This window comes from Trypanosoma melophagium (genome assembly GCF_022059095.1).
Source record: "Trypanosoma melophagium isolate St. Kilda chromosome Unknown ctg3segment0, whole genome shotgun sequence".
Classification (NCBI taxonomy): domain Eukaryota; phylum Euglenozoa; class Kinetoplastea; order Trypanosomatida; family Trypanosomatidae; genus Trypanosoma; species Trypanosoma melophagium.
The window spans coordinates 662,798-678,206 of record NW_027125162.1 but is presented as its reverse complement, the minus strand read 5'-3'; the positions used below and the strand labels follow the sequence as shown (position 1 = coordinate 678,206).

Sequence of the window (15,409 nt, the reverse complement as noted above, 5' to 3'; positions counted from 1 at the left end):
TTACTTGTCTATCTACCACCGGAGCGGCTAATGTATACTTGTCACAGCTAAGTTCTTTATTATTATTGTCTTACTTAATTGATGTCAGAAGTATTAACACTATCAGACTCTTTGTTACTATAGTTGTGCTTATCAATATAGAACAGAGAAAAGAAAAGAAAAAAAAAACATATTACTTAATAGCAATCAAAATCTAGATACTAGTTGTTAACATTATCCCCATATTATTATTTAAAGAGTTCCCTGGGAATGCAAAAACAAAAAATGAAAAGCGAACAAAAAAGGAAAACAAAAGCCACCGAAAAGGACAAGTAACAGAGTGTTACAAAGAAAGAAAAAGAAAATATTTGGCATGTCAGTTCAGCTGGTCTTAGTAAGAAAAGATACATCATTCTCATTTCACATATCCTCCTTTTCCTCTCCTATTGAATGATTCACCGCCTTTGTGTTAGTTGACTCCCACAATATGTTGTCACGCTTTATTTTTTGTTTTTTTTTTTTCCCCCTCGATCAGCCCTTTTGTCCAATCTTTCCCTTCCTCGTTCTCTCTCTCTCTCACTAACAATGCCCACCTCTCTTGCCGTGCGTTCACTTTCATTTCCCAGGATTTACTGTATCTACCAGACTAGTGGAAAAGAAAACATAAAAAAAAGAATAATCACAAGGTACCCAGATATCGCATTTGATAACCACCTTTGTGGAAAGAAGGAAAAAACAGCATGAAAACTTGTCAAGAATTGCGACATTCTTTTTCAGCATATGAATGCTTGCGAAACCCCCTGAAATATCGAGGTTAAACTATGAAGATGATATATATTCAACGCAAGATACTACTATGTTTGCAGATTCCCAATGATCCACTACAAAACAACAATAGTTGTTCATTCTACAAACTCTCGTTGATACTCAAAAGACACAGGAAAAAAAGAAGGAAAAGCAGTAAAACCAAAGAAATGGAATTGAAAAAAGAAAAAGTGATTAAGTTGCCACCGCAGCATTTTTCTTGATCTGACCGAACGCAACGCCACGAGCACGGGAAGCGAACTGTAGGGAACTATTAGATTCACTTACATTGTAACTTGCAGGGCTAACACAAGCAAACATTAAAACCTTTGCCTGACCAGCCATGGAATCTTGAAGAAGAAATGTCAAAACTGAATTTCGGAAAGGAATATGCTTCCCATTCTGCGAAAGACCAGAAATCACATCTCCCAAAGCGGAGAGAGACTTATTAATAGCTACTGTTTCCTTTAATTGTTGCCCCTCTACTCCACTCTTCTCAAGTCGTTCACTTCCTGCCAAATCAACCAAAGATAGTTTTCCATAACTTTGCATTCCTGTTTGTTTATTTGTTGTACGAACGATAATATATAGAATCATATGAGAACGCGAAGAATGTTCATTCATGTTTGTCTGTCCCTCACTGCGATTTCGGTTTGCACGTTCCATGATTCTGTGAATATCACCAGGTGATTTTACTTCCACTTCAGAAAGGTTCGTTACATACGTACCATATGGTCCACCTTGTTTTACTTCATATAAAACTTTATTAGATTCATTGTTACTCAGTAAATCATGAATGGTCTCACAGTAAATTTCAAGTACTGAAATGGTAACAGTAGAAGTTTCCGTCTCTTTACGTTCATCAATAACTTGAAACAATCGTTCCAGTGCCCGTGTATTGATACCCTTTGACTCTCCATCTCCTCCTCCCATGGTATAAGTTTTACCACTTCCTGTCTGTCCATACGCAAAGATACAAACATTATAACCATCGACAACGCTGTCAATAAGAGGTGATGTATCCTCAAATACCTTAGATTGTGGAGCATCAGGTGGATAAACCTCATCAAATTCATATAACTTTAGACGACCATTTTGATCAACTAATTTAAGTTCATCAGATGAAGGAAATTGCATAACGTTGGTATGACCATCTTTTAATTCATTTTTCAGCATTGGACGAACGCGGCAGTAAACTCGAATATTACCCTTTAATTCTTGAATTGTATTGTAATATTGTTTTCGAAGTTTCAACTCCTTCTTATATAATTCTTGTGTCCACAATAAAGCCTTATGCTCAGATTGACGTTCTTGTTGTGCTGCGGCAACAATAGAAGCGATAGCACCAGTAAGCTGTGAAGAATAGTACGCACTTTCTTTTTTAATATCACTCACATATTGTTCACGAATTTCACGAAGGGAACGACGTAGAGCTTGTACATTATCCCTCATATTTCTTGCTTCTTCTGGAGAAATTACTGAACGAGTCATTGGATCTTTGTAATTCGGTTTAGTCATTTGAACCGCAGCAGCGGCTGCAGCTGCACCAGCACCCCCACCGGCTTCCATTTGACTCTGTAATTCCTCAAAACGAGTCACATACCTCTCCAAAGTACTTACCGCATCCTTATTTTTCGCCTTTGCATCCTTGTACTTGTTCTGCAATTCCTCATATTTCTGTCGAAGTTGCTCGTGATCTGCACGTAATTGAATCATTTCCAGCCGTTCCTTTTCCACCAATTGCTGTGTTGCCTCCTGTGCCTGCAGCATGACTTGCTCCACATTCTTCTTTGGTGCCACCCGCTCCCGCAGCCGCCTATTATGTTCCTCGTCATCGCTGTCCTCCCCCGCCGGGCAGCTGCCGTCACCCGAGACCGCCCGCAGCCGCGCCGCCTCGCCCTCGCCCATGTCGAGACCCGTCATGGCCTCATAGAGCTCCAGCGCCTCGGAGAAGCGCTCGATTAACTGCATGAGCTCAGGGGCAATATCCTCATGATCGCCACTCTCAAGTAACCGCATGCATTGAAACTTGTGGCGTTTGCATTCCTTCGCAATGTCATCGTCGTGAAGAATATGGGGGTGCTCAAGGGCGTACTCAAGGGAGGCAAGATCTCCCTGAGCCTCAAGAAGCACAGCCTCCATTTGATTCAGTGCCTGATGACTGTCTTCACATGTAACAGCAGTCTGCGATAGGGCTTCATTTGCACTTCGTCTTCGGTTACGTGCGGAAGCACGCAGCTCCAGTTCCATCTGTTGACGAACTTTATTGAAAACATCTCCCAATGCTTTACTTTGAGCAAAACGTTGAAGGCAACGTTCAAATCCACTGGTGTGGTATCGTTTATACCATAAAATAACTGTTGCAATAATTTTGTGTACAACCGATTCGTCTGTAGCAAGTTTAGCAATCTTGAAGAAACGTTCTGTCCATTTTTCTGATGATAATAAAACGGCAAACTGAGGACCACAATTCAACATCAACTGGTCCAAGATTGTCATGCTACGTTTTTGTTCTAATGGAGGACCATGCTTAAGGTGTTCTTTTAAATCATCCAGTACAGTTGATGCATTACCTTGCCGCACCAAGTTTGCCAATGTCATTATTGTTTCTCGTTCTTCTTCAACATTTGGACTTGCGTAGAGGCTCTTGAGAGTAACCACCACACGATTTCGTATTTGCTCAACAGATGATGGAGGTATTGACATGGAAAACTCAAGGAAGATATTATAAAATTAATAGTGGTGTTAGTGATGATAATATGACTATCTAATCTACTGTCTCTTGTAAACACGCTAATAATTGTGTTGTCCTTTTCGGAAGCGTTCAGCTATGCTTAACTTTGTTTCTTAATGTAGGTACAAATTGTTCCTACTCTGTTAAAATGAAATCGAGGGGGGAAAAGTTAGAAATAAAGGGTAAAATATATATAGCCAAACAAATTAAAATATTTTACAAAATTTTAATAGTATACCCCCATCCCCAGCTCTGGATATACACCCACACACAGGAAAAAAAAAAAGCCGTAACTCAAGATATAAAAAGATGTATAGAACCTTTTCTCTTAATCCTTCTAGTGCACCTTAAGAACAGAAAGGGAGGAAATTCAGTATAGTTTTTTTTTTCATTTTTTTTTTCATTTGTATCCATTCTCCTCTTCACCAAGGTTAGCATGATTAATACTAACTCTAACGTCTCTCTTTCTCTCTCTCTCTCTTTCGCTCTCTATCTCACTCGGATACGTTTTTACATTCTATTCCGTTATGGGACCCGTACCATCATACTTTCTCGGATTATTTGGGCACCCTGGTGGGGAGGCCAAATGTGCTAACCACCCAGCAGATCCAGTCTGAAACCTAGCATGACACAATGGACACACACTATGAGTTGGTACAGCTTTGATACATGACATTGCATCAACGTGTTTCTTAAAGTCTTCTACTCGTACTGCTTCTTTACACCTGGGACACTCACGCACTACGCGTCGATTCTCACATTCGGAGGTAAGATGTGGTTGTAGAGTGGCAATTTCTGTTACCTGATCGCACAAGGGACATGGACAAAGCATTGGACATGCACGAATATAATGAATATCTAGTCCTGCCTCTGTAAAAGTTTCATCACATTCACCACAGAATTGACAACGTTTCATTGTAGCATAAGTACCTTCATCTCCAGAACTGTGATTATGTAAATCTCTTGTGGAATTGTTTGTGCTTTTATCTGGGCCAATTTCAGAAAAGAGAGTGCCTCTAGCCTTCATTTCGGTAGAATCTTTTTCTGTTGGATCAGTTGCCTTTAAGGAGAATACATGCTGTTTTATAGCACTTACTTGAGAAGATTTTAACCTTTCTAAATACGTTGCCGCACGTTTTGGATCCAAAATAAGAATTTTGGCAAATAGATGATTTGCAGCCTCTCGTACCTCACCATTAGAATGTTGTAACAAATTCAAGACAACTTTTGAGAGAATGCTATGTACATCAATAAAGATCGATTCTGTACCATTAGCATAATAACGATCTATAAGGGAACTAAGTATATTGAGGCGTGCAAGATGAACTTTATAAGAAACTGGTCGTTTCTTTACCTTCTCAGGATCCACAATAAGTGTTGAAAGAACAGCTTCAAACGCAATTTCAGATATTGCCATAATAACAGATTCAGCTGTATCACGAACACGGTTATTGTTATCTCCTGAACGAGTCACCAACTCAGGAAGTAGAGAACTCAATTGAGGTATTAGTGAAGATGCTAGTGGGGCATCCTTTAACTTACCTCTTAAAATAGCGAGAATAGCCTCGCAAGAAGCCAATACAACTTGTGCAACTGAATCAGCAATACCACGGGATGGGAGAGCCATATACGATAAAAGATTTTCAACCACAACAGGAGAGTGCGTAGAAAGAGCGGCAAACCCTTCAGGGGTAATAATAGCTCTGATAGCAATCTCACGAAGTTGTCCTCTCTTTCCAAACAAACATGCACAACAGTATGTCCCAAAAACCTTTTCAGCACTTCTAGCTTCGGTGAGTACCTCACCTTTCAATGGAGGGGCAGGTGGTTGTTCACCAGAGAGTCTTAATATAATAGAATTAATCGTTTTTTCCCATTCTGGTTTTCCTTCAACAAGCTCCAGAGGAATATTCCCAACATCATTATTACCTTTAACACTATTTTCTTCGTTACGTGTTACTATTTCGGTAGACTCAAAGTTGTATTGACCATTACCACAAACTGGGGTTTCATCAAACATTGTTGGTGAACTGGCATCAGTTACTACTGGAGGAGCATGAGATTCGATCTGATTTTCAATACGAGGTGGCTCTTGAGTTAACTGTTCTTCTTGTAAGAAGAGGTGTTGATTATTATTACTTAAAGGAGCAACCTTTTCATTTTGTTTTAATGTAGTTTTAGGAATTCTGTATGCTTTTTCCCGCAAAACATCTATCTCACGTTTTAACTCTTTGGCTAAAGAATAATCTTCTTTCTTTACCGCATCTGCTTTTTGTTTTTCTAATTGATAAAGTTTCTTACCAGAATCTTCAAGAAAACCCAAAAACATTTTCAAAGAAGCTGCAAGATCATAATCTTCTACTGCTACAGCCCGATCTTTCATAAGCATAACTTCCGCAATACGACGGGAAGTTGGAATATCAATTCCACGACCATCTTCTTCTAGATTTGTAGATTGTAAATCATCCAGACATGGTGGAGTCATTTCATCTAAAGGTACTTCAACTACTTCACCTATAAGACAAATTTCTCTTTTTAAGCCATTCTGAAATGTACGCGTAAGTACACCATGACTTGTCATCGCTATGATACCTACTTGATGAAAAACGTTATAATCACACCGATGTGGCCTTGATATAAGAAGTTTAACATATACACACTTTCGACAAATATTAATAGTTTTCAGCTCACGAGCTGCAAATTTGTGTTCCTCATTGGTAGAAAGTTGAACATACCCCAAACGATGAAACGTACTTGATTCATATGACTTGACTTTGCCTGTTTCCATTTCCCCTTCAGTAGCCCCCGAAACGAATACCTCAATACGTGAAGCAATTTTGCATTCGTGTGCTAGTAGTCGAATAAAACGCAACTCCACTTCACCTTCAAAACAAAAACCGAGCTCTTGAGGATAGACACATTCTTTTCTTGACTGCCATCCAACAGTTTTCCGTGTATGATAGCGCAATGCGCTTGCAGGGTGATCTGGATCTTCTGACGAACAATGACATAGGGACATGCTCAATCGTGGTCCATACTTGTCCTCTGAAGGAAACATGGCTCCCGTCATCCTTCTGGTATCCAACCCCAACCAGGGAACACTATAACCACCCGCCCTACATCAAAAACAAAAACAAAGAAAACAAAAAAAAAAAAAAAACGGTATTAACAACTTAGCAATGAGAAACATCTACCTCTAAGGTTATAAGCAAAAGGAAAAAAAAAAACATATATACGTATATAAACGGAACTCTTGGTGGGTAAAGCGTTTTTTCATCACATTAGATTAAAAAAAATATTATTCGACTTGAGAACGTGTTAAATTTACTTTATTTACTCTGATCACTTAATCAGACTCTTCTTCCTCTTCTTCTTCCTCTTCCTCTTCTTCCTCTTCTTCCTCCTCTTCATCTTCCCCTTCCTCTTCATCCCCTTCCTCCTCATTCATCTCCTTTTTATCACCTTTGCCTTTTGTCTCAGAGACATCCAAGTTATGTATTGGTGCAACAATACAGTCAGGATCAAATTCCACCACATTATTCGGCATGAATATTAAATATTGCTTCAATAAGGAAGCCAAATGATCCAATAGTGCAGCGAGGTGCTCGTCAGAACTCTTTTTCACTTCAAGCGTTCCAAGCCTTTTCCCACAACAAAGGGAAAGGTCAAAAAGAGTTGAAGCCTGTTCAACCTCAATCTTTGTCAAGCATTTCTTCATAGGAGGTCGCATTACCGCCCATGGGATATTTTTTCCTTGACAAAACTCCCGAACAAATGTACGTGCACCAAGTTTAAAGGCATTACGCGAGTCAACACGTTTCACACTTAAATTACTCTTTTTCTTTCCACGAGATGGAGCCACAACAGAAGAAATTCGAACAAGTTTGTTTGGAGTGGCATTACTAAACGAAGCGTCGAGAAGGGTTGTTTGCGTGCTCTGCTGACGAGAAGTAAAAGTAACTGAAGCTGTTAAAGAACTGCTGCAAACTTTACCCATAGTTCCTGCATTGGATACAAATAAAGGAGAAACATAAAATCCCTTTTCTCTTCGCACAGTGTGTCCAAGTCCACGGAGGAAACGTTCTCCAGCCTTAAGAGATTTTTCTTCATCGAAAGATTCATTAAAACCTTCTCCAGATTGACAAAATCCCTGTGCAAGTGCGACTTTATCAATCGCCCCAGCAAATAACATACATCCAATTAATTCAGGATCAGTTATTCGCTCGACAAAAGAAAAAGATTTAAAAACAACATCACCACCTATTGGTGAAGAAATATCGCGCATCAAATGAGCATCCTCTGGAAACTGAAGTAGGGTAATTTCTTTAGCATTAGGAAAAGCCAATTTTAAGTTCATCTCTGCTTCATTATTACCTTCATTTGACATTACTTGTATCTGGGCGGAAGAAACAGGAACAATACTAACACAAGAGTCTCCTCCGTATTGTAAAAGGGCACGACATAACGTTCTACGACCTGTATTCGGAAGTCCAATAACAAACGTAGAGAGTTTTCCTTCAACATTACAATGCTTGTTAGACTTTGCGCAGTTATCACTGTTTAAGAACTGCCTCATAATACGAATAAAATGTCTTGTAGTTTTTTCAAATTGATTAGAAAATGGGCAAAACGCAATACATAGAATTTCACTAGGCTCCAGCATAACCATTCCATCAACTGATGATCCATACCTTTCAGATAATGTATGTGCTACAAGAGATATCTGAGAAACTATGGCCGGAGACGATACAAGGTCAACTTTAGTTATGGCAAACATAATAAGAACCTTTCGTTTTCCACCATTTTTACCATAAAGACTACTTTCGTTTATAATAGCATCAAGAAGACCCCATGGTATGCATTGAACCGCACATCGAGCATCAAGAGTTACCACAAAAGCAGCTGAGGGAAGTTCCATTAATGATCCTGAAGGAGGAAAAACCATTTCAGAGAGAACTTTGTTAAATTGATAAGAGAAGTTATTAGATTCACGTAAAGGAATATATGTTAGAGCTTTCTTTCCTATCTGTGTTGGAGGAATGGTAGACACCTCCTCAGAAACCGATTCAAGATTATTATCATCCTCAGATTTCTTTTTAGGTCGATTTGCTCGTTCAACACGGGCGTTTTCTCGTGCCTGAAGTACACTTTTAAGAATAGCCTCTTTATCAGGATGTGAATTAGAGACTCTCAAAGCCAATTTAGCCATTTCACGACTTTTTTTAGACCTCTTAGGACCAAGTCCAGATTTCTTTAAAGCCTTCGCAGCCTTGCGCAGGTCACGTTTGTGTTCCCTCTTTTTTCGTTCAATCTTATGACGCTGACGCGAGGTCATGCGCTTTGATGGCCCACTCCTAACCTTAGGCATTGTGCTTATCTCGTGGTGGCTTCCCTTTACTTCAACACAATTTGTAAGAAAAAAAAAAGAGAAATCCATCGATGAAATAAAGAAAAAAAAAAGCAAAAAAAAAAAGAGAGATGTATGAAACGAAAGACAAAAAAAAAAAGGAAAAATAGTACAAAATCACAGCATACACCCTTTTGACAAAATGGAGTGAAAGAAAAAAAAAACTATTGTCCCCATACTCGCTACTGAAGAAATACATATATTGAACAACATAATCCCAGTCATCCTAGCAACTTCAAACACACTAAAAAAACAAAAAAATAATAACAACAAAAAAGAGTTTCTCTCTTTCTTACTAAAGTTGACTATCCCAAGTTTACAATTTCCTCCTATTGCCCTCCCCTTCTCTCTCCCGCATCACACACCCCCAGCAAACCCCTCTCAACTAATTCCCCAGAAACTCCGCTAATAAACTAACAAACTTGTGAAACAAGAGCGCATCCGTCAAGTCCTAGTTTTTCCTGAGTAACCCCATCAGGGTAAATAATTACTGGAACATTGAACTTAAAATTCCTAAGATCCAATCTTTCCAATAATTTCTCAGTCTCCTGAACAGGAAGTTCAGACAACTCTTTCGTAGTCTTTCCAACAGCCTCCTCCAGTGTTCTCCTCAATTGATTTGCTAAAGCTACATCCATAAGACGGTTGAGAGAACGGTAAAGTTGAACCATCCTTGGAGCAGCGTATCGACGCTCCGCACTATCTGATGCACGAAACCTTTCGGGACGGTTAACATATTGTTCCCACTCTGAAATAATGCTATCAAAAAAAGGTAATTTACCATCAATAGTACCTCCTTGAACCCACCGTTTCATTCTCATACACCTTTCATCCCATTTATGTCGACGATCGTAATTAAAATCAGGATGATACCATGGAAGTTTGCGTGTTTCAGGCATATCAGGATCAAAAACCTTATAAAAATCTGCCCATGTATTAGCCATTGGATTTCTTTTCTTGTCTTTTTTTATTGTATCAAAAGTTAAACTGTTTATGATAGCATAATTGGCATTATCAGAAATCCATTCATTATAAAGCTTCTCCTGGGTTGCACCAATTGGAACTTTGGCCCAATTATATTCAAGAGGTGAAATCAAATACCGTAATCGAAAGTAAAAAGCATCAGTTTTCCACAAACGTGGGTTAGGCATCTCACGCATTGTTTGCTTTAAATACTTCTCATATTCCTCAAATTTAGTAGAGTAAAAATCATCATCTTGTCTAGCCAAAGTACGTTCAGCATTAATTCGATTTGATTCAGGATGAGTTTCTCGAATAAGATATTGAAATAGTTGTTCCCTATTTCTCGTATAAAGGTCTTCCATAGAAGTTTCCATCATAGTTTCAATATCTTTAACAAGTCTACGATAACCACGTCTATTTTTACTTGCGTAATGTTTAGGTTGATTATAGCCACTTTCAATCCATCCTTGCATTTCTCGTCTGGCGTTTTGACGGTCGGGATCAACATTCTTAATATACCAACCCTCATAATCGAGGTTTTTTTCCCAGTAATTTGTACCATCTGCCTCTAACTTCTCAAAGTAACCTTTTGAGGTAGTCCATGATACAGGAATCCTACCAGCCATCAACTTAAACTCCTTTTCACATTCTTTTCCTAACCATGACCAATGTCCATCATATGGACCTTCCCGTCTTTGTTCTTCTCCATTCCAGAAAGCCCGTTCTTCTTGCATTTTACCTTCTTCTCTTGTATAACCACGTACGAGTTCATCTTGACTTTCCCATTCAAAAAACTTCGCTACAGATGCCCTACTTCTTCTAAATAAAATTACCTCTTGGTATTCCATCCAACCATTATGAAGTAAATGCCTTATTGCGTCAGGATCCTTGGTATGCTGATTTTGAAGGAAACGTTCACGTATTTTTACTTTCATATCTGGTAATGGTGTAAGAAGCCAATAATAATGCTTCACCATTGGAAGTCCCTTAAGACAAGATCGATAAAGAGACATCATAGCTGCTTTTAGTTCCCAATTTACCACAGTATTTGCCAATAATGTTATATTTCCTTCTCTTTTACCAGTAACTGAAGCATAAGAAAAATCCGGATGATGCCCTTCAAAGGGAGGAAGAGGTATTACATCACGATAATCGACAGCCTCCTTATTCGCCGGTTCTCGGACATAATTTTGGTATCGCATAGCAGGTGGACCTCCTGTAAAGTAAGGTGCTTGTTCAAATTTACCAAGGGATGTATCATACTCAGGAGTCTTAATATTGTCAGAACGATCCTTTGGTTCATTAGGTTCAATAATGCGCTTACTAGGGAGATTTGCCTCACCCCTGGGGTAGCGTCTTTCAAAGTAGGTAGTCTCTTTCTTCTTCCCATAAACACCAGGACGATTATCCTTTCCAGTAGCACCTGAAATAGGTCCACTATAATCCTTCTCCTGTGGATTCATTTTTCCGTCCTTGTAACCACTAGAACCGGAAAATGAAATAGGTGATCCTGTACCTACATTTGTCACAAATCTAGCTAACCAAATTCTCTTTACAGCAATATTTGATCGTCGAAGCATTTTTTCCTTTTTTTTTCTTTCTTTCTAAGGATAAAAAAGAATCACCCAGTACAGAGTCTCTCAAACTAGAAAAAAAAAGAAAGAAATTCAGTCATCAAGAAACTCTAACGAATCAAAAAGAAAAAAAAACCATGCAAAAAAAAAATAATAACAAGGACAAACGCAAATTAAAGGGGAAATACAGAAACGTGCGGAGGGCAACTGCCCCATCCCCCCCCCCCCCCCCAAAAAAAAAAAAAAACAAACAAACAAACAAAAACAAAACCACACAAAAACAAAACAACATAAAAACGCCCCAGAGAAACAACGGGTCCCGAACCTTCCCCCCACCGGGAAAGTTAAAAGAAAAACCGCCGCCCAAAACCCAAAGCGGGAACGGGGGCCGCCTCTGCCCTGATTTTCCCCAGCCGCCCGGAGGCGGCCCCCGTTCCCGCTTTGGGTTTTGGGCGGTGTGGCTGTCAGTTTTTTTGCCGTTTGGTTCCGGTGCGGGGGCGGCGGGGTTCGCGGGAATTTTCGGGGCCTTCGGTGGTCGGGGGGGGTGGGGGTCGGCCTCCTGCGCGGGTTGTCGGGCGTGGCGCCGTTTTTTCTTTTTTTATCGTACCTAATTTTCCGTGGGTTGTTTTGTCCTTTTTGTTGCTAGAGGTATCTGATCATTTTATTTCTCTTTCTGTGTTGCTGCCTAGTGTGTGTTTTTCTGTTTTTCGATGTCGTGCGAAGCTTATCTATCGCGGCCCCATTTTCCTTTTTCTTCTTTTTAATCATTTTATTGTAATGATAGTAGGGTGATTTTTTTTATATATGTTTTTTTTTTAGGATTATGTAGTAAGATTTCTGTTTTACAATTTTTCTTGGTTTTCCTCAGGAAATAAAACAATATTTGTTATTTGGTTTAAAGCATTTGTTTCACTGTTCTTGGTTTTTTTCTATTTTCTTTTTGTTATTTGATTTATTATTTATTTTAGTTTTATTTCTATTGCTTATTTCATATGGTGAGAAAATCAATATATTGAACTGTAAGAAAAAAAAAAAAACAATTCATCAAGAAGAATATTTAGAAGATTATAGGGGAAAATTGACGAAAATAGCGATACTTTCAAAATACAATGATGGAAAATGAAGAGGTTTCGATGCACTGCAGTTGTCCCCAGGAAAAGAAGGAAGTTAATCCATCACAATTGGATTTACCACAAAAATCAGTACCTTTGCAATGGTGGTATTTTAACGCACACTTAAAGGATGTTAAAGGTGAAAAGGATTTTTCATTTTTTACTTCCTTTTTCCGTCAGTCGAAAGATATTGGTTCTTCAAAAGAAAAGGAATTCTTGGATGCCTGTACTTCAGCATTAATTGATGTTGGTGAGGAAAAATATTATGCTGATAGTTTGCTTGATTATCGCGCTACTTCTGTTATTCAGGAGACACTTAAGTCTTCTATTGATAGAAAAGTCAATGGTTCTTATTTAAGAGATGTAGTTTTGGATATGGTGGAGAAGGGACGTCTTCCTCGACCTGATCGCGCAATGACTAAACCTATTTTTGTGGCTGAAGATACATTAAAAATAAATTATGAAGATCAGTGTATACTTGAGGGGGAAGGAGAAGACACCCAAAGGAAATACACTTTATATCATTATAATCCTTATTATGATCTCTCGGTGGATTTAGAGTTTTTTGCGCATGGTATACCTATTTTACATGGTGAAAATGGTTATGTCAATGAAATGTTTTATTATTTCTTTCCTAGAATGCACGTAAAGGGAAAAGTGAAAATTGGTAATATTATAACAGATGTAGTGGGTGATGGTTGGTATGATCGCGAGTATGGAGGTACTTTTGATGCCAAAGGAAGAGATGCTCTTGATGGTTGGACATGGTTCTCTCTTCGGCTCTCAGATGATTCATTTTTCAGTATGTTTCTTATTCTTGACTCTGAAACTAAAAGTATGAAAGAATTTATCGGAGTTTTTACTTCTAATAATGAAAGACGTGTTTGTCGGGATATTGTTTTAAAAGAAACTGGATGGTGGACAAGTTTAGTTTCTTTTTTAGAATATCCTGTAAAGTTTCACCTTGAGGTTCCATCTATTGAATTAATCCTTGATATTCAAGTTCCTTTTAATCATCAAGAACTTCCAACACTTATAACAAATGGTGGATTTTACGAAGGACGAATTATTGGTAAAGGAGAACGTGAAGGTAGATCAATTACCATGATTGGGTTTTATGAGAAGAAAAATTGTGATAATAGTGGTGATGTTTCTCTTTTGCTGAAAAATGTTGGTCGATTTGTAAGAAAAACCCTTTCTGAGTTTTATCCATTAGAAGCTTCAGATGAATGGATCGCTAAAAATGTTCTTGGAAGGTATTGTACTGGTACAGGAGTTAATTCAAAAATCATATGTGATACATTATTTCGACCTATTCGATCTATAATTGATAGAGGTGGTAAAGCGTGGCGAAGTTTGGTTCTCGTATCTGGCTGTAATGCACTTTCTCGAAATTACTTTGATTGTTCAAAATATATTGCTATCGCCGAACTTTTACATGTTGGTTCTCTTGTTATTGATGATATTCAAGATGAGTCTACTGTTCGTCGTGGAGGAGAAACAGTTCACATAGCATACGGAGTTCCTACAGCTATAAATTCTGGTACGGCATGCTATTTTATGGCTGTTTCTATGGCAGGGGTGAATTCATTAGATCCTCAAAAAGCTAATCGTATATATGATCTTTATTTTGATGTTATGAGAGCAGGGCATGCTGGACAAGGTTTGGATATTTTTGGTTTAAATTATTTAATGCCTGAAGTTGTGAAAACTGGGAATGCCCAACCTTTATCTGATGCTTTAAAAGCTATTCATACATATAAAACAGGATCTGCAGCTGCCGCAATGTGTAAGGTTGCTTGTATTTTATGTGATGCCAATGAAGAAATAACAACAGCAATGGAAAATTTTGGGTTGAGTCTTGGTTTAGCATTTCAAATAGTTGATGATGCATTAAATGTAAGAGGATTTGAGGGGGATCTCAAAGAAGCTGGAGAAGATATTCGAGATGGTAAAATTACATATCCTGTAGCCAAAGCAATGGAAAGGCTTGGAGTTTCTGAAAGGAATCGTATTTGGACTATTTTGCAGGAACGTACTACCGATTGCAACAAAATTAAAGAAGTTGTGGATCTACTTAATTCAGTCAATGCAATCGATGATTGTTTAAAAGAAGCAAAGGAAATTGTTGATCAAAAGTGGGAGATACTTGATGGTCTTATCGAAGACTCACTTCCAAAAATTATGATGAGGTCATTTTGCTCATTTCTTACTGAAAGAAAATATTAATACTTCAAAACGAAAACAAAAAAAAAACATGAACAACAATAAAAAGAAAGCAAACTAATGTGATGAATCTCCCTCTCTTCCTTTATATATATATATATATATATATTTCATCCAAATGGAGTGATTTTTGTATATCCAGTGAAAGGCAAATTAAGGATTGAATGTGTGGGATAATAGTGCCTTTTTTTTATCACTTCAAAAACCCGAAGGAAAACAATTAAAAAAAAAAATGACAAGTAATTAAGATTCTTTTTCCTTTTTTTTATGACATCAATATCCTCTGAGGTTGGAGTGCGAAGAAGTCATCAAATCAACCAAAATAAATACAATACCGGGTTGCTCATATTTTTTTTTATGTAAAATATTCCTAATAGTTATATATGTAGTTATTATATAAAATTATCTCTCACGAAAAAAATATTGTACAGGGGAGAAGTGACGCAAGCGCATTTTTCCCCTAATTAATCAGAAAAAAAAACAAATTTAAGAAATGGACTTCTCCATAAATTTGATATTCATTGTATTGTATCCTACTATCGACAAAGACATCGCTCCTACATCACAATGTTAAAAAAAATCACGACAGCATACGTTCTTTTCATTAAAA

At 38.0% G+C, this 15,409-nt stretch overlaps 5 protein-coding genes across 5 annotated transcripts; 1 reads left to right on the top strand and 4 right to left on the bottom strand.

Annotated features, from left to right (window-relative positions):
• Positions 1-978: 978 nt before the first annotated feature.
• On the bottom strand, positions 979-3,489 carry LSM04_003893 (Kinesin motor domain; the record flags this gene model as incomplete). Its single annotated transcript, XM_067337235.1, has 1 exon — positions 979-3,489. The coding sequence occupies one exon, from the start codon at positions 3,487-3,489 to the stop codon at positions 979-981; it is 2,511 nt and encodes an 836-aa protein (XP_067189751.1).
• Positions 3,490-4,034: 545 nt separating this feature from the next.
• Positions 4,035-6,587, bottom strand: LSM04_007352 (uncharacterized protein; the record flags this gene model as incomplete). Its single annotated transcript, XM_067337234.1, has 1 exon — positions 4,035-6,587. The coding sequence occupies one exon, from the start codon at positions 6,585-6,587 to the stop codon at positions 4,035-4,037; it is 2,553 nt and encodes an 850-aa protein (XP_067189910.1).
• Positions 6,588-6,863: 276 nt separating this feature from the next.
• LSM04_003233 (Guanine nucleotide-binding protein-like 3) lies at positions 6,864-8,885 on the bottom strand (the record flags this gene model as incomplete). The annotated part of the gene is made up of 1 exon (XM_067337233.1): positions 6,864-8,885. One exon carries the CDS (start codon positions 8,883-8,885, stop codon positions 6,864-6,866), a length of 2,022 nt encoding a protein of 673 aa, XP_067189711.1.
• Positions 8,886-9,337: 452 nt separating this feature from the next.
• LSM04_005078 (Complex 1 LYR protein) lies at positions 9,338-11,467 on the bottom strand (the record flags this gene model as incomplete). The annotated part of the gene is made up of 1 exon (XM_067337230.1): positions 9,338-11,467. The coding sequence occupies one exon, from the start codon at positions 11,465-11,467 to the stop codon at positions 9,338-9,340; it is 2,130 nt and encodes a 709-aa protein (XP_067189808.1).
• A 1,106-nt stretch (positions 11,468-12,573) lies between these two features.
• Positions 12,574-14,802, top strand: LSM04_004218 (Polyprenyl synthetase; the record flags this gene model as incomplete). Its single annotated transcript, XM_067337229.1, has 1 exon — positions 12,574-14,802. One exon carries the CDS (start codon positions 12,574-12,576, stop codon positions 14,800-14,802), a length of 2,229 nt encoding a protein of 742 aa, XP_067189770.1.
• Positions 14,803-15,409: the final 607 nt, after the last annotated feature.